This window comes from Nerophis ophidion, linkage group LG22, assembly GCF_033978795.1.
Source record: "Nerophis ophidion isolate RoL-2023_Sa linkage group LG22, RoL_Noph_v1.0, whole genome shotgun sequence".
Lineage (NCBI taxonomy): Eukaryota > Metazoa > Chordata > Actinopteri > Syngnathiformes > Syngnathidae > Nerophis > Nerophis ophidion.
Window position 1 is genome coordinate 19,979,748 of NC_084632.1, and position 19,951 is coordinate 19,999,698.

Genomic DNA, 19,951 nt, shown 5'->3' on the forward strand with positions numbered 1-19,951 from the left:
TCGCAGACTTTCTGCACAGTCAGTTGCTACAGAGCTCCAAACTTCATGTGACCTTTCAATTAGCCCACATACAGTACGCAGATAGCTTCATGGAATGGGTTTCCATGGCCAACCAGCTGCATCTAAGCCATACATCACCAAGTCCAATGCAAAGCGTGGGATGCAGTGGTGTAAAGCACGTCGCCACTGGACCCTAGAGCTGTGGAGACGCCTTCTCTGGAGTGATGAATATCGCTTTTCCATCTGGCAATCTGATGGACGAGTCTGGGTTTGGAGATTGCAAGGAGACTGCTCCATTTCGGACTGCATTGTGCCAAGTTTGAAATTTGGTGGAGGAGGAATTATGGTGTGGAGTTTGGCTCTTTAGTTCCAGTGAAAGGAACTTTGAATGCTCCAGGATATCAAAACGTTTTGGACAATTCCATGCTCCCAACCTTGTGGGAACAGTTTGTAACTCACCATTGCGCTTTTGGAAGAATGGTGGAAAATTCCTATGAACACATTCCGCAACCTTGTGGACAGCCTTCCCAGGACAGTTGAAGCTGTAATAGCTGCAAAAGGTGGACTGACATCATGTTGAACCCTAAGGGTTAGGAATGGGATGGCACTTCAAGTTCATATGTGAGTCAAGGCAGGTGGCCAAATACTTTTGGCAATATAGTGTATGATATAAACTCATTACAGTCCGTTTTGATGTTCATGGCTTAGTTTTTTGAAAATACCCACATTTTCTGAGATTTTCAATGCAAAGTTTTCATGAGCTGTAAACTACAATCATCAAAATTATATCAAAATAGGGCTTGAAGTAGTTGGATTTGCATGTGATATAGTTTGACTTTGGAAATCTTATTGCCGGAATAAAGTTTCACCTGTAGTGTTAGTTTAGTTAATCACGCATGTAAGCCCTGTACCTCAAACATAAACAAAAAAAGGTGTGAGAGAAGTCTATGTCAGCCTCTTCAAGGAAATAGAGCGTGTCACTGCACATGTTGTAAACACTTTAGTGGCTCTCCAGGGGGAACTCTGGGGACTTAAGTTAACATTTCTGGGAAGAGTTGTCAACTTTTGACAAGAAAAAGTAGTGGAAAATATGTCGATTTTCTGCTTAGTTGATAAATGATCTGGTTACTATTTCCCTGTGTTGTGCAGGCTCAGTGGAGGTTTCTCGCAGGAGTCCTGTGGCCTCATGGCTGTGTGCCATGCTCTACTGCTTTGGGAGCTACATTCTGGCCGACATCATGCTGGGAAGCAGCCCACTTGACTACTTCCAACACAACAGCCACATCCTGCTGGCCTCTGCCGTCTGGTGAGGAAGGCCCCACTTGTCCTACTCTAATGTCATTTCAATAAAACGCAAGTTAAAAAACTTTTACCATAAAATGTTCGCTATGTATGTGTACAGTATATGTACTGACTTTTACTAGTAATTATTGCCAAAGGAAAAAAAATAAATAAATAACTAAATAAATAAAATATATATTTATATATATTATATATATATGCATATACATATATATCTATATATACATTTATATAGATATATATATACATACATATATACACACATGAATACATAGATATAGACATACATACATACATACATATACATACATACACATATATATATGTATGTATATATATATATATATATATATATATATATGTATATATATATACATATATATATACACATCATATATATATATATATACACATACATACACGTTAGGTCAGGAAAAAACACAGAGGCTATTTCATCCCTACAAGGCTATTTTGCAGGTTTCCCTGCTCTTCAGGAGATTTTTGGCCTGAAGAGCAGGGAAACCTGCGAAACAGGCTTTTAGGGATGAAATAGTCTCTGTGTTCTTTTCTGACCTAACGTATATTCCACTCTACCCCGGTATTGAGCACTGTATAACAGATAAACCACAGAAACCTCGACTATATATATATATATATATATATATATATATATATATATATATATATATATATATATATATATATATATATAATCATAGCGGAAAAACTGCTAACATTTTTAACGTGTGTTTTTGTTAAAAATACATGTTATTATTCTGCACAAAAAAAAAGCGATACGTATTATTAGGTCTGTTCTCATGCAAAGTTTCTTTTGCAGACTGATACGGATATTGATCTGAAACGATATCAGCATGACTAATGATCATTTTACAGTGTGAATTTTAGAAAAGCCTTGATTAAGTGAAATGACATAGGTTACATAAGTTTAAGACGAAGTGCACTTGCACAGATGAGATTCATCGGTATAGTACTGGATCTCCAGAGATGGTGCTGAGGATTTACTTTTTAATATGTAAAAGCAAAACAATGACAATTTACTTCAACTTTTATGTGTCATATGCAAAATACAGGTACCTCATCTTCTACTGCCCACTGAACCTCTTCTACAAATGTGTGGCTTTCCTGCCCATCAAGATGGTGTTGGTCGCCCTGAAGGAAGTCGTCCGTACTCGCAAAATCGCCGCCGGTGTCCATCACGCCCACCATGCATACCACCATGGCTTCTTCATCATGGTCATTGTCGGCTACGTTAAAGGTGAACACCTATTGACGGACACAATATTGAATTACGCCTATTCAAATAATGTACATTAATACGTAAAAATGATGATAGTTACCCGCTGTTAATCGTCCTATGACAGGTTCTGGAGTGGCTCTCATTTCCAATTTTGAGCAGCTGCTGCGTGGCGTGTGGAGACCTGAGAGCAACGAGATCCTCAACATGTCATTGTAAGCTTCTTCTTTCATGGCTGCTGATGTGCTGAGACATACCACACCCTCCCATTAGAGTAGAAATACTTTACTATTTGTATATTTAGCACTGCTACTGACTGGAAGAAGTATGACTTGATCCTTGTTGGTCATTCATACCATTCAAAATCTGATACAGTATCTTATTCTCCAGAGATTGTCATATAACTTTTACGGAAAAACATTATAAAGCCAGGGTGGAATTTTACAGTAAATAATGATTAAGTCATTAATATATTTGGCTTGCTTTAACTCTGACGCAGCATGATGATGCAGTCACACGGACACACAAATACTACTACTGGATCATAATAAACAAACACTTTGATTACACTAAAAATGGACTATGAGCCACTATTAACAAAAAAATAAACAAAAAAAAGTGTTAGAATAATTCTATCTAAGTTATCACAAAACTTTGTGTTACATTGAGTTACCGGCGAGAGGACAAAAGCTGTCTTTAATCCTACCAATCAAAAGGCTAGTAAAATTCCACTGTGTAGGATGGGAAGCAACATGAAGGTGTTGTTTCTTTCATGTATTGTAATCAACAGAAAGTAATTGCCTGACTCCCCTCCAGGCACCGCTTGTTTGAACTGTTTTACGACCTTTTCTTATATCTGTTGTAACCAAAGGCGATGGCTGTTAATGAACCACGACCCTTAGAAACAGATGTTGCCAGGTAATCAGGGAAAGTCCAAATCGAAGAGGTGGCGTGCAATCTTTTGCCAGAGCGTGCTGAAGACTGTGCAAGAGTACAGCCCAGACGTTTCTCCTTAAATTGAGCCAAATTTAATTATGTCTCTGTTTAATTCCTTGCTTCTTGTCTCGTTTAATAGATGGCATCAGTGTTTGAATCCGACAAAAAGTACCACAGTGCATGCTGGGAGCCAGTGTTACTTCTGGCGCTTCCATTTTCCCAGATTTGCTTTGTTTTGTAAAAAGTTTCTAAAGTTACCTGTTTATAGTTCACATAGTTATGATCCAGTAGTAGTACAGTGAAACTTCGATGTGTGAACTTGGTTCTTGAACAGGATCCGTAAAGAGAGACGTTCGTATATTGACACAAATAAGAAACAATGTTGAATATTGGAGTGTTTTGTTCTTTTATACAAGTTTTTATTTATTTTATTTAAATTTTTCTGCTTGTATTGCTTTCATTTGTATTTTATCGCTGTAGTAAGTTTTTCTTCTGATATATTATCTGAAATAAATTACTACAATAATAATGACAATAATAATATTGTAAACGTGAATAATTGGTAAGTCCACCCTAAACCAGTGGTTCTCAAACTTTTTTCACCAAGTACCACATCAGAAAAAGAAACTTTGCTTTCCAACATTAAAAGTAGCGTGGTAGGCCTAAGTATTCATTGAAATGAGGCGGTGGTTTCATTTAACAAGTATTTTTAATATTTTTGGCCACTGTAACGTTACACAAAGTTTTAACAGTAACACAATATTGGAATATAGGAAAATAAAACACTGGACTATAATCAAGTGATTTTTTGGCATACGACTAATGGTACAAGAACCACAATATGCTCTAAAGACAATATAAAGCACCGTACAGTACTGAATATCAAACAACCATAACAAAGGGGTGATGGGTCAAATTTTGATTTTATAAAGTCAAAAGGACAACAAGCTGAACTGTCCTAATTCTCAGTCGTCCTGCCGACATGCACACACACTGTCACTAGCCCTGTGGTGCACTCACAGTTTGAAACAACAACACGCCTTAACTTTAACAGCCAGGTCACTACAATGATTTGGAATTTTGAAAAAAAAATCGACTTTACCCCGTTGGGTAATCTTCTTTGTGTGCAGCAGAAGAAAGACGCTGGGGATACTTCCTGGATGTTTCAAACCTCACATCCATTGCTTTGTTTGTAGTCTTTTTGACGCATCAAAGCTACAAAAAAATGCTGTAAAAAGGCCAAAAAAACCCCAATTGAAAAGCACATCAAGTCGCAAACGATAATAATGGCGGACAACAATCAGTGTGAGGTTCGTGAAAGGAAAGGTTCACATAATTGCATGTTCATATATCGAGGTTCCTCTGTATTTGTGTTCTGCTGTAATTGTTGTGTTTTTCAAAGTTGGCACAACAAATGTACATAAATGCTTTGGAAGTTGTATGATTTTTAGCCTATTGCATCGAGAGATGTCCTAATCCCGATTGTTGGATCTGCGATCGGCTGATAAGCTGCCCATCTTTACCACAGCTTTGTCCCAACGTTAACATGCTTAAAGATTGCACTTGTGTGAAAGATGTGAAAGGGATGCACACTCGGTATGACACGATTACATTTCCATATTCCCCGTGACACACATGCAGGGGTCGCATGAATTCCAGGAGGGTGCGTGTCGTGCCAGGACATCGCCTTGAATTTAAGAGCAAGCTGCAACGAACGCGCTGTCTATCCATAGTGTGAAACCGCTTCTAAGATACTAATCCTCAGCACCAAAATAAACTGTTTCTTTCACGTACCATTACTGTCAGGTTCAAACACTGATGACATCAAGACTAGAAGCAAGGAATTAAACAGAGACAGAATTAAATTTGGCTCAATTGAGGAGAGACATCTGGACTGTACTCTTTGTACATTCTCACCACACTCTGACGAAATATTGTATGCCTCCTCTTTTATTTGGACTTTACCTGATTACATGACAACAGCTGTTTCTATGGCACGGGGGTCGTAAACAGCCATCGCCTTTGATTACAAACAGTTCAAAGAAAAGGTTGTAAACAGCGGTTGTCCTCGGTCACAGAACAGTTCAAAGAAAAGGTGCCTTGAGGGGAGTCAGGCCCTGCTTCCTTTGTAGTTCTCAGGCCAACGCAATATCTTTCTGTTGATTACAATAGATCCAAAAAAACGAACACCTTCATATTGCTTCGCATTCTACACAGTGGAGTTTTACAATCCTTCTTCTTGGTAGGATCAAAGACAGCTTTTGTCTTCTCGCCGGGAACTCATGGCAACACAAAGTTTTGTGATAAGTTAGATACAATTATTCTGACAATTACCACTGGAGGACGAGAGGAAAAGGAATGGCCAAGCAGGCAACCTGCACACACCGAACAGGATGACACAAGAAGCTAAACGCTTGCGCTTCGAGACGGATGATCAAACCAGATGTCGATACTAGCGATAACTACACTGTAAAAAAAAAATCTGCACAATTTACAGTAAAATACTGGCAGCTGTGTTTGCCAGGAATTCATTGTAAAAAAAAATACAGTCACGATGTATAAGACATTACGGTATGTTGAATTCGTGGATTTTACAGTTTTTCCCCATATTTGCTTATGGTAATTTACTATGAAAAAAACTAATTAACCCCTTTACAAAAAAAACTAAAGAATTTACAGTAAAATACTGGCAGCTGTGGTTTCCAGGAATTTACCGTACAATACATTCCGGAACTGGAACTGGTTGCAAGCAGTTATACACGGGCTCATTTTTAATAGCTCGCTTAAGGAACATGTTGCCGAAAACCATGTTGTGAGTTGTCCAGTGAAAGGTTGTACAAATACTTTCAAGTTAAAATCCTCAAGTACCGCTCACATGTCTCAAAGACAGGCGTTTTGCAGATACTAGAATTGATAACAGGGCAGCAAGGTGGAGTAGTGGTATGCACTTGTACCTAACGGTGAGAAGGTCTTGGGTTCAATTACCGGGCTAGGGTCTGTGTGGAATTTGCATGTTCTCCCCGTGATTGCAGGGAACTTCCGCTTCCTCCCACCTCCATAGACATGCACCTGGGTAAAGGTTCACAAAAAAAAAAAATTGGCCCTAATTTGTTTTACGGTGAATTCCTGGCAAACATAGCTGCCGATATTTTACTGTAAAAAAATTTCTTATAGCATATAGAAAATACTAAAGTGATTAGATCTTATTAGAAGATATTACAAAATCATCTGTGCAACATGCTTTATCATGCATCAAGACAAGGTGTGCTAAAATGAAATGGTTTACTGCACTAATGTTTATTTTTTCCCAGCCCTACCAAAGCTAGTCTGTATGGCGCCATCCTCTTCACCATGCAGGAGGCTCACTGGCTGCCGGTGTCCAAGGGCGTCCTCATCGTCGCCTTCACCCTCTTCATGGCCACAAGCAAGGTCAGAAAATGCTTTTTGAGACAGGACATACAGCAAAACGTTCATTTAGGTACATTTTGTCAAGCTGATATAGTAAAGCCAGCTGAGTTTAGGAACACATACACTAGTACAGTGGCACATGGTTTACATCGATGTGGTAGTTGCTCTGGTAAAATCCAAGGTTGATTCGGCCGTGCTTTAATTCTGAAGGTTAGTTTGTTCTGAACAGGAAGTCCCTGTGTGCACGTAGTAATGCTTTGTAACTCGACTTTCATGTGGCTGTGTGCTGTTATTTTGAAGCGTTCTTATTTTGCGCTAAACAGGAAGTCACTGTGTGCACGTTGTATTGCTGTGTAACTCGACCGTAGTTATGGGGCTGTTGTCGTTGCGCTGGTAAAATCTGAGGTTAATTAACGCTGTGCTTTTATTTTGAAGGTTATTTACCTCACACTGAACAGGAAGTCACTGTGTACACGTTGTAAGGCTGTGTAACACTCACGTAGCTGTGTGGCTGTGGTTGTTGCGTGTGGGTTTTTTTTTAAGCTTACTTACTTTGCACTGAACAGGAAGTAACTGTGTGCACATTGTAATGCTGTGTAACTCGACCGTAGTTATGTCCCTGTAGTCGCAGCGCTGGTAAAATCCAGGGTTAACACCGCCGTGCTTTTATTTTGAAGCTTACTTACTTCGCACTGAACAGGAAGTATGGCACGGTACTCAACGATGCTCATTTTTGGTACTTTTATTATTTGCGCGTTAATAAATGTTAATTTGTTTAGTTATACAATTTAATTGCTTTATTTAACTTTTAACAGTGAGCTGGTATTGACAAATTATTATATCTTGATTTCTTACACTTCTGAGTCTCATTTGCAGTAATATATAGAAGACTTTGCATGCAGTTGCAATTCCAAGATGTTAGATGGCATTAATGTGTTGCCTAGATAGGAAGTACAGTTTGCCATTTAGTTGAATCTAGGTTTTTGTTACATCCTACAAAGAGATTATACTGTAAGTATTGTACTTATTGCACACAAGCTGTTTGATTGTAACATGCATCTAAGTTGTAGTTTTCACTACCAAATTTGGAGGTGTTGAAACTGCCATGTAGAATAGCTAATGTTAATCAGTAAGTAGCATGTCTATGTAAAATCTAATGTAGATTAGTATTGAGCCAGTTCATATTGAAAAGTGAAGCATTTCTTATGTTGGAGTGTTTTCTTTCAGGAATACTTTCTTTGTTGTCATGGAAAATTGCAACATTACCTACAGGCAGTTTGGCTGTCAGTGCTTGTTTTCATGACCAATTGTTTAAGTCTGCAACTTGTTACATTGTGCTGGTGACGAACCCCAAGATGCAGACATGACAGCAGGCATTAAGCAGGAAAACATAATTTAATGTTCAAAAATTAAGGCAAAAAACAAAACAGGAACTCGGAGACAGGAAACAGGATGCCAGGAAAACAGGAACTAGAAGACAAGGAACAAAAAGACAGCAAGCTACAAACAGCTACAGAAAACAGCTTACCGCTACCGCATACAGCTACACTGACATCGACAAGTCTTAGCGAAAATACTCCAGCACAGACTGGATGGCAAGGCAGGTTCAAATAGAAGCTGGCTGATTGACACCAGGTGTGGCCAGGTGCCAATTAGCCACAGCTGAAGGGACACAGCACTCAGAAAGACAAACAGGAAACTGAATCAAAATAAGAGTGCTGACAGGAAATAAAACAAACACAGAGGAAAAACTAAAACTTAACCAAACTGTCAGGGACAAGCCTGACACAACTGCACGTGATGTCACCTGCAACAAAGGCATCGGAATATGTCATTTGATTGTTAGTGAATCGATACCCAGTAGCACCGACTGAATTTGGTCGGCGTTTGTAAAAGTACAAAAATCCATAGCCGTCCCTAGTTACAATGTACATCACAACATTATATATTGTGGGTGCTTCGAGGCCCGAGCACCCACGTGGGACTGATGGCAACTTTCAATCTTTAAATTGATTTTGGAAAAATCAATCTTGTTGTTGTTAATTTTGTGGCGAGTTTGGTCCGTTTTGCACAATACAAAAATCACAAATCATGTAGTCTGTAATTGACAATGCCTAACTAATATTTTATTGTGCCTGGTAATGATGTAATGACACTAACACCTTGACCTTGAACACACTACACACGAACCGAATGAAGGGGATACTCAACAGCCATAAATGTCACACTAAGGGTGGCAGTATGAACAACGCCAACATTGTCGTAAACATGTGCCATGTAGTGAAACCACACTAAAGAACAACGACAAACACATTTTGGAAGAATATTTGCACCGCAACACAACATAAACACTACAGGACAAATTCCCAGGGGATCTACACTTAACATTCGCTGTAATGATACCAAGTACAGCGGCGTATCTAGTCGATACTACTATGATTACATCGATATTTTTAACATCACAAAATCTTCTTTTGTTTTTTTTTAAAATGTATATTATGTATATAAACTCAGGAAATATGTCCTTTGACACATTAGGACTATAAATATGGCCAATGTATGATCCTGTACCTATGTCATGATCCAGGACTTGGATCATGGCATATTCTGGTTTTGGTTCTGTTTGGTATTTTGTTTTGTTATTTAACGTCCTTAGTTCCCGGTGGCACTTCCTGTTTTGTTTCTGTTGTCATAGCAACGCATTTGTGTCACCTGCCTTGTTTTTCGACACACACCTGCTTCCTGATTTCTGGCCCTATTTAAGACCGCCTTTGTTTGCCTTTCGTCCTCAGACTCTAGTTTGCTTTACACGCAACAGGTGACATCGCATTCCCGAATTGTGGTAACTCTTTTGTATTCGATTAACTTCCATGCTATTTTGTATGTTTAGTTTCCTAGTTCACTTGCTAGCGTCCTTAGTTTTGTCTGGCTCCCATGCTAGTTCAGTTTGTTTTGTTTGTTAGTGCCTTCGTGCAAGTGTTTTGGTTCCTAGTCTGTTTTATAGTGTGTTAAATAAATCATCATCCTACCTTCACGCTGCGTTCCATCTCTGCTGCACCCACGAGAGAACGCAAACATCACCACGATGCCACCCAAGCGTCACAAACTACTTGGTATCAGATTGATACCCAAATTTGTGGTATCATCCAAAACTGATGTAAAGTATTAAAAAACAGAAGAATAAGTGATTATTACATTTGAACGGAAGTGTAGATAGAACATGTTAAAAGAGAAAGTAAGCAGATATTAACAGTAAATTAACAAGTAGATTAATAATTAATTTTTTGAAATAATAGAATGGAAAATACACAATATGTTAATGCATACGTCCGTAAACAAATTAGGAACCTTTGTGTGTTTACTTACTGATAAAAGACAAGTTTTCTAGTATGTTCAATATTTTATTTAAGGACTAAATTGCATTAATAAACATATGTTTAATGTACCCTAAGATTGTTTTGGTTCAAATAAAGCCAATAATTACATTTTTTGTGGTCCCCTTTATTTAGAAAAGTACTGAAATACTTTTGGTACCGGTACCAAAATATTCGTATCGGGACAATACTAATACACACACACCGAGCAGCTACTGGCAGAAATATAGATCGTCGCCTATGATGGCATGTAAATATGCCCCCTAGTGTCTGAGAGCAGCATAGGGTGTTACGATGATTTTCTTGCAGTTAATAACAAAACAATGTGTCACCATCTTCCAGGTGTGGATGACTGCCCGCCACTCTCACGGCTCCCCCTTCGCTCTCATCGAGTCTTGGGTTTGCCATCTGCTCTTTGGCTCCCCACTGGGCGGCTCTGAGGAAGACCATCATCATCATCCCCCGGCAGCAGCAGTCCCGTCATCGCTCAAAAGCAAGGAGGAGCTGAGCGAAGGCGCTCGCAAGAGGAAGGCCAAGAAAGCAGAGTAGAAAAACAAAGCAGCGCCATAACGACGGAACTGTGTCTGACTCGCCAACACGGCCTCCACTTGATCACGTCTCTATTTTCCTCGCCAGCGAAAGAGGCGCTTTCTAGTCGAGCCAAAACGATGCGTTTTTTAAATTTACATTTTCCAAGGACTGTGTAAATACAAGCATCCACTCCTCCACCCTCCCTGGACATTTCAAAGCTATTTTTATTATTCCCATCCATGCTCCACTCTGTGTGGGTGTCCACTTTCTGGCACCACATGGTCCATACCGGAGTGTCAGTGGACCTCTTTGAGTCCAGTCCACTTGTCTCAGAGCAGAAAGAAATTTTGAATCAGACAAATGTGGAGAAAGTATTCTGCGAAAGAATAACTTTTTACTTTAAAGCTGATGAGTAATCTATGAATTTGAATAAAATGAAAAGAAATGTTTTGTCCTGGTTGCTTTTTTCACTGAAGGACACCGAGTGGTTGCCAGATGGGGAAAAAACTTAGGATGGGTACCAAATTTGGTACCTTTAGAAGTGGCGAGCGAATTCTGTTATTTTATCTTTATTCCACGTGACGTCATGTACAATTGCAGACTCAGCACCAGTTCAAGTACTTGACGGGCAAACAGGCGTATTCATAGCAAACTGACTCTAGGTCAGTGGTTCTCAACATTTTTTCAGAGATGTACCCCCTGTGAACATTTTTTTAATTCAAGTACCCCCTAATCAGAGCAAAGCATTTTTGGTTGAAAAAAAGAGATAAAGAAGTAAAATACAGCACTATGTCATCAGTTTCTGATTTATTAAATTGTATAACAGTGCAAAATATTGCTCATTTGTAGTGGTCTTTCTTGAACTATTTGGAAAAAAAGGTATAAAAATAACTAAAAACTTGTTGAAAAATAAACAAGTGACTCAATTATGAATAAGGATTTCTACACATAGAAGTAATCATCAACTTAAAGTGCCTTCTTTGGGGATTGTAATAGAGATCCATCTGGATTCATGAGCTTAATTCTAAACATTTCTTCACAAAAAAATAAATCTTTAACATCAATATTTATGGAACATGTCCACAAAAAATCTAGCTGTCAACACTGAATATTGCATAGTTGCATTTTTTTTCCCACAGTTTATGAACTTTCATATTTTGTTGAAGTATTATTTAATAAATATGTTTATAAAGGATTTTTGAATTGTTGCTATTTTTAGAATATTTTTAAAAAATCTCACGTACCCCTTGGCATACCTTCAAGTACCCCCAGGGGTAAGCGTACCCCTATTTGAGAACCACTGTTCTAGTTAATGTTGCAATTTTCCATGAAAACAAAGCGAGCAAAACTAGCTCGATGCTAATTTTACTTGGATATCAATCAATCAGTCAATCAATCAATGTTTATTTATATAGCACTAAATCACAAGTGTCTCAAAGGGCTGCACAAGCCACAACGATATCCTCGGTTCAGATCCCACATAAGGGCAAGGAAAAACTCACAACCCAGTGGGATGTCGATGAAAAGGACTATGAGAAACCTTGGAGAGGACTGCAGATGTGGGTGACCCCCGCCCCACCTGGGGGAGACCGGATGCAATGGATGTCGAGTGGGTCTAGCATAATATTGTGAAAGTCCAGTCCATAGTGGATCTAACATAATAGTGAGAGTCCACTCCATAGTGATCTATCATAATAGTGAGAGTCCAGTCCATAGTGGGGCCAGCAGGAGACCATCCCGAGCGGAGACTGGTAAGCACCACAGATATGTCCCCAACCGATGCACAGGCGAGCGGTCCACCCCGGGTACCAACTATATGCCATATACATTAGCGATTTTACATGGCCATGAAAACTAAACCAAAGATGCATCTTACAATCGAGCGGCTGGTGTGTAATAAGTACAATACTTACAGTATAAACACTTTATAAGGGGCAACACAAGACAAGACTGGCACATTCAACCTAATGGCAAAGATTACTTCCTGGCTAAGGCAACACACCATCGTCCATTGCTGTGTATAGGGAGAGTACGGCTAACTCGGTCTCCAAGTTGGGAGCAAACATGGCGCCCTGTAGTCAAGGTTTTGACCAATCAGGGAGAGTATGGCCAGAGGATCTCCTAAATGATTGGTCAACAGCCCCTTGTGTGACTACACGGCGCAATGTTTGCTACTTTGAAACCGAGTTGTCCATAAACTTGTAGTCAATACACTACTGCCATCTAATGTCTTGGAATTGCAACTGCATGCAAAATCTACTATATAATACTTGCAAATGAGACTCAGTGTAAGAAATCAAGAGCTGGACAGCAGTTATTTATCATGAAACTAAAAATATGTTAAATGTTTTTTATTTTATTATTGTTCTGCCCTCACTATATGTGTTGATGTTATACAGCTAGGCAGACAGCTAACAAACAATCCAAGACGTCTAATAAAGTTCCAAAGCAGATTAATCCATTTAAGCCCTTTACTGTTGTTGATCTTGCTTTGTCTTTTCCTATCTTTACTTTTGTCTTGCACTGGACTTTTATTTTTGTAAAAATGAAATACACACAATGACAAATGTAAAAGCTATTTGATTCAATTAACATACTGGAATGTAATACACGATATGTAAATATTAGCTTTACACAAATTTACAGTATTATCATCAAACAAATGCTGCTGTGTGTTGAAACTATTTCAATTGTGTAAATATACGACTAGCAGCCATTTTAAGTCCTCAAAACAGCCATTAAAACAGTGCACAAATATCGTTTTTCAATAAAAATCTTAGTATCATATTTAACCACTTCCCACCTTAATATTGAGTTACATAAACAAGTTAAACAGTTTACTTCCAGACTTATCTTTTCTAAGGCTTGTAAGAGCTAACACAACTTGTCTTCTTCTCAATTGTCACATGAACTGAACTGACATCATCAACACGGAAATGCCCAAACAAATGAAGCGCAGTATTTTCCTATCGCCACAAGGCGTCAGTAAGAGTCTAAAATCAGATAGGCATAACAAATATCAAACAATCAACATTTATGAACACCTAAACACACACAAAGGTACTGAACATTGGTCGAGCACTATTAGCGACGGTATGACGTGTCTGAAAACTCCAGCTCGGTGGCAGCACTGCTCTACGTAATTAACTGGCTGACCAGTAAATATAACATTCCAAAATTTGTAGTATCGCTCGCCTCTACTACAAACTGAGAGATGATCAAGAGCAAAAAAATGTTACCAACATCTGCTCAGCCCATCACACACACACACACACACACACACACACACACACACACAAAACTAGACAACAGGATGTTTTCCATGTGCAAACACACTTGTGAGGTATCTAACAGTCAAAGAAAACAGACAACTTTTATTTCTAGTGTATAACTTGTTTTATAGGCACAATTTTGATATCAACTGGCCACTTAATTGAGGAAGTAGATTAAAAAACAAACACGTCAGGTAAAATAACTACAATAATACTAGCAATAATACGTATTGATATCCAGCAATTTAAGCAATGTAGTTACTTTAAGTGGGACTAAGTGTGTGTAACAGAAAATAGATTTATGGCCCTTTGAAAAGTTAAAGTTAAAAGTTAAAGTCCCAACGATAGTCTCACACACACACACACACACACACACACATACACATACACATACACACATACGAGGTGTGGAGCCTATCTCAGTGGCCCTTAAGTTAAACAAACTCTGATTCTTCCCACTCCTTTGCAGACATGTAGTCTCAAAAATATCTGATGTGTCATATTGTAACTGTATGCATGTTAAGAATAAACTTACCAATATTATTATTAATTAGATAAATATGTATATCAGGTGTCTCCTGATACCTTTTTTCTTCTGAAAGCTTCTTTTGCTAAATATAAAAGGCAGAGAGCTACACATTTGTGTTTATTTTCATAGATTATTTTACTCCAAATATAGCGAATAAGCTTGTTTTGTTTGATCATTAACACAAAATTGGTATCCACAACTCTCTCTCTAAAATTTCTTTCTAGTGCAGTTTATTCATCCTTGTTTGATTTAATTTTGTACGTTCAAGGAAAAAAAAAATCCTTATTCAAGCTACTTTGACTAAAATAAATGACTTTTTGTTTCAAGTCTAGGACTGAATACATTGTACTTAATTTACGAGGCAGCCATTTTTAATGCTATTTTACGGTAATTTCCATTAAATATGCCTGAAGTTAAATAACATTTGCTCAAACTCCCAGTATTTTTATGACTGATATATTCAGATATAATTGATGACAAATGACCTATATTGGATTGGAAATTTGCATCTTCAATGTAAGAAATGCAAAAAACGCTGTGCACTACACTGCAAAAAGTCAGTTTTCAAAAACAAGAAAAAAAAATACAAAAATGAGAGGTATTTTATGAACTATATTTATATAGCGCTTTTTCTCTAGTGACTTAAAGCGCTTTACATAGTGAAACCCAATATCTAATTTTTACATTTAAACCAATGTGGGCGGCACTGGGAGCAGGTAGGTAAAGTGTCTTGCCCAAGGACACAACGGCAGTGACTTGAATGGCGGAAGCGGGGATCAAACCTGGAACCCTCAAGTTGCTGGCATGGTCGCTCTACCAACTGAGCTATACCGCCCCGACTAAGCAAAACTATCTGCCAATAGAACAAGAAAATTTGACTTGTCAAGACTTTCCAAAACAAGTAAAATTAGCTAACCTCAAGGAACCCAAAAATACCTTAAAATAAGTATATTCTCACTCATAACAACTGTACTAATATATGTGTACGTATTTTCTATATTTTAATTGAAAATAAACCAGCAAAGTCCATTTGGCTGTCATCTGTTTTAATTATGAGACACAATTGTGTCAAAGTCATGATTTTTTTTTTTTTTACATGCTTATAATACAAAATTATTACTTTAAAAAGGTAGTTTTATACTTGTGAGTGTCGATCACACAGCTTTGCAACAGTTGATATTCTAGTTTCAAGTATGTTTTACTTAATATAGGTCATAAAATCTCAGCAACAAGCTGTAATATCTTACTGAGATAATTAACACTTAAAACAAGTAAAATACTAACATAAAATCTGCTTAGTGAGAATAATTATTTTATACAGAAAATAAGCAAATATCACCCTTATTTGAGATATTGAATGTTACTTAAATTTCAGTTTTTGCAGTGTACAATCCTAGTCCCTACAAAACGTTGTACACTAAGGGCCACACACTGAAAATTTAAAGCATGCGGGTGTCATTTTGATATTTTTTCCTTTTTAAAACAATATATAGATTTTTTTTTTTTTACTTTTAGAGCTCCCCTCAAACTTGGTCTCAGTGACCCAAAAGGCTCTGAGTCATAAAGATGATTTCATTCAATGCATAAACCTCTAGATCAATTTAAGATCTGTCGATTTAAAGTTTGTTTCTTGGTTTTTTTAGGTTTCATGCCCATTTTTGTAAAACCAGTTTTTCTAAGGCAAAACCAAAAAATAGGCAACATAGGCAACATTTTCTCCAAAATGTTTTGAGATAGGCTCCAACAAGCGGTCGAAAATGGATGGATGGATGTTTAAAGTCAAATATTTGATGTGAAGTAATTGGAGCCTGCAATAGGTCAATAAATCATACCAACATCGATAAGAATTCATTATTATTTTTTGAGCAGTGAAAGTTTAGAAAACAAAAGCAAAGAAAAGTCACAGAAAACATTTTTGGGGATCCACTCATAAAAATGTTAAAAATAAGTCATGCTTTATTTTTTTTTTTACTTTCAACACTTAATTTTCTAGATCAACTTCACATCTATCCGTGAATTATACACTTTTATTATTTTGTTTGTTTGTTTTATCCCTTTTTTGTCAAACAAAGATTATGCAACATCCCCCATATGCAATATTTGAAAGTTGAATGTTTGATGTGAAGTAAACGGAGCCTTGAATTGGTCAGTGATTCATAATTTAATTTAGTTCAATATTCTTAAATTTTTTTAAAACAATGACAGTTTTAAAGAAAAAAAACTGCCTACATGGTAGCTTTGTGTTATTGGAGTAGAAATTGCAACTTTTTCCTCATTACATTTCACATGTTTGTTTTTTGTTGGCCACACTTTGGACACTTTTACCTTAACATATTACATATTATAACCATTATGTGGGCAAAAAATATTTTTTTAATACATTATTCTAAGAGGATGACTATTTTCTGCAAGATAAAGCTGTGTTTTATCATTGCTCAAAATTTCTGCAGAGGGGGCCGAGCTTGGAGGATTGGGATGGAAGTTTGGGAAGGGGGGTTGCTGCTGCTAGTAATGGTCATGTTGTTGTTTTTATTTGGAAAGGGGTGTGGGTACAAACGCCTCTAAGCAGGGGGAAGAAATAGTGAGACTCACTTTAAGGCAGGTTTTTTGCAAGAGGGTCGCAGAAGAGCGCGACATGTTTGGCTTTCTGGTGCTGACCTGCTGGCTTTGCATTGGAGGGGCTGCAGGACAAAGAGGTAAGAGAAAAAACTTTCAGAATTTAGAAGTAACTATTACTTTTGGTACCGTCAAAATAACACGTATTTTATTTACATTGGATCTAATTGTATTGCTCTTCAATTTAGAACAAAAATCCACTCTGATGGCCGTTAAAAACCTATAGAGTCAAACAGAATTCATTTCGCAAAGCAGGTGAAAATAATGCAAATGTAGCTATAATAGAAGCGTTATTAACAGATATTTTTATGTCAATTCTCAATGCTCATATAAGTTTAAACAGACGTTAATAGTAAAATAAAACAGGGTCCCAGTAGACAAAAGTATTGGGACATCACTGGAGTCTTTGTCCACTTTCATCAGGGGAGCCTCTTGTATATATTCGACTTGTTCTCTCTTTCTCATGTTCTTTTCCTTTAAAAACCATCCTTGTTGAGGCCGGTGATTTGACTTCAGAACTATAAGCGACAATCATTGGTACTTTAACTTAATTTTAATCATTAATCCTGCAGAATTTCCCTTATTTATGAAAAATAAAAATCCCATTTGTTTCAAATACAAACGCTGACAGGTGAGCTACACTGTAAATCAGTGGTTCTCAAACTTTTTCCACCAAGTACCACCTTAAAAAAAACAATGACCAACATTAAAATAGTAGGCGTAATAAGCCTAAGTATTAGGGCTGCGAATCTTTGGGTGTCCTACGATTCGATTTAATATCGATTCTTGGGGTCGCGATTCGATTATAAATCGATTTTTTCGATTCAACGCGATTCTTGATTTAAAAATGTTATCTTCCGATTCAAAACGATTCTGTATTCATTCAATACATAGGATTTCAGCAGGACCTACCCCAGTCTTCTGACATGCTACCAGAGTAGTAGATGTTTTTAAAAAGCTTTTATAATTGTAAAGTACAATGTTTTATCAACTGATTGCAATAATGTAAATTTGTTTTAACTATTAAACGAACCAAAAATATGACTTATTTTATCTTTGTGAAAACATTGGACACAGTGTGTTGTGAAGCTTATGAGATGCGATGCAAGTGTAAGCCACTGTGACACTAGTGTTCTTTTTTTTTTAATTTTTATAAATGTGTAATGATAATATCAAAGAGGGATTTTTAATCGCTGCTATGCTGAAATTATAACTAATATTGATACTGTTGTTGGTAATATTCATTTTTGTTTCACTACTTTTGGTTTGTTCTGTGTCGTGTTTGTGTCTCCTCTCAATTCCTCTGTTTATTGCAGTTGAGTGTTGCTGGGTCAGGTTTGGTTTTGGAATTGGATTGCATTGTTATTGTATTGTTGTGTATTGTTTTGTTGGATTGATTAAAAAAAATAAAAAAATAAAAATAAAAAAATGTTTTTTTCCTAAATCGATTTAAAAAAAAAAAGAGAATCGATTCTGAATCGCACAACGTGAGAATCGCGATTCAAATTCGAATCGATTTTTTCCCACACCCCTACTAAGTATTCATTAAAAACAATGCAGAAATATATTTTAACATTATACACAGTTTGAACAGCAACACTGTGTTTATGTAGAGGGAAATAAAACACTGTACTTTAATGAAGTGATTTTTTTTGCAAGATAGAGCCCGTGTACCACAGGTGGTAAATGTACCACAGTTTGAGATGGTCTCCTGCTGGCCCCACTATGGACTGGACTCCCACTATTATGTTAGATCCACTGTGGACTGGACTATAACAACAATATGCTAGACCCACTCGACCCATGTGGGGGGTACCATATCTGCGGTCCTCTCCAAGGTTTTACATCGTCATTCACATTGACATCCTACTGGGTTGAGTTTTTCCTTGCCCTTATGTGGGATCTAAACCGAGGATGCCATTGTGGCTTGTGCAGCCCTTTGAGACACTTGTGATTTAGGGCTATATAAATAAACATTGATTGATTGATTGATTGAGAATCACTTCTTTAGAGGAGTCACTTTGACACATTCTGTACATTTAAGATAGTATATGCTAGGCTATTATAAGAAAAACATCGCTTTAGTCGTCCCTCGACATATCGCGCTTCAATGACTGTATCATACATTGTTAAAAAAATGTTTTAAAGAGCATATTCTACAACACTTTTGGCCTAAATTAAGCATTTTAAGCATAAAAATGGCTAACTAAACTAAAGAATGTCAACACTAGAGTAGTATTGGCCACTAGAAGAGACTAAACCAATCAGTGTGTGTTGTTCAGTATCATGGCCACTGATTGGCTCAGCCTCAGGCGGCATCACTAAAAGGGTGTTATTTCATGTACAAAGGGTTCTTGTAATGCTAAAAGAACATATTGTATTTTCCGGACTATAAGGAGCACATAAAATCATTTTTTTCTTCTCAAAACTGGACAGTGCACCTTATAACCTCGTGCGCATAATGTAAGGAATAATTTTGGTTGAGCATACCCACCTCGAAGCTATTTTATTTGGTAGCTGGATAGATAGATAGATAGATAGATAGATAGATAGATAGATAGATAGATAGATAGATAGATAGACAGACAGACAGACAGACAGACAGACAGACAGACAGACAGACAGACAGACAGACAGACAGACAGACAGACAGATAGATAGACAGATAGATAGATAGATAGTACTTTATTGATTCCTTCAGGAAAATTAAAATGGTGTAATGATGTAA

The 19,951-nt window shown here is 37.3% G+C and overlaps 2 protein-coding genes across 2 annotated transcripts in view; both read left to right on the forward strand.

Moving 5' to 3' along the window:
* The window catches only part of tmem38a (transmembrane protein 38A), a 38,638-nt gene extending 27,382 nt beyond the window's left edge, over positions 1–11,256 (forward strand). The window contains exons 2-6 of the mRNA XM_061883456.1: positions 1,150–1,306; positions 2,394–2,578; positions 2,685–2,772; positions 6,805–6,922; positions 10,618–11,256. Coding sequence (XP_061739440.1) covers positions 1,150–1,306; positions 2,394–2,578; positions 2,685–2,772; positions 6,805–6,922; positions 10,618–10,824 — 755 coding nt within the window. The 3' untranslated portion in view covers positions 10,825–11,256. The remainder of the gene's footprint in view (positions 1–1,149; positions 1,307–2,393; positions 2,579–2,684; positions 2,773–6,804; positions 6,923–10,617) is intronic.
* A 5,875-nt stretch (positions 11,257–17,131) lies between these two features.
* comp (cartilage oligomeric matrix protein) overlaps positions 17,132–19,951 on the forward strand; it is a 63,620-nt gene continuing 60,800 nt past the window's right edge. The window contains exon 1 of the mRNA XM_061883457.1: positions 17,132–17,303. Within this exon, the coding sequence (XP_061739441.1) occupies positions 17,243–17,303 (61 nt within the window). The 5' untranslated portion in view covers positions 17,132–17,242. The remainder of the gene's footprint in view (positions 17,304–19,951) is intronic.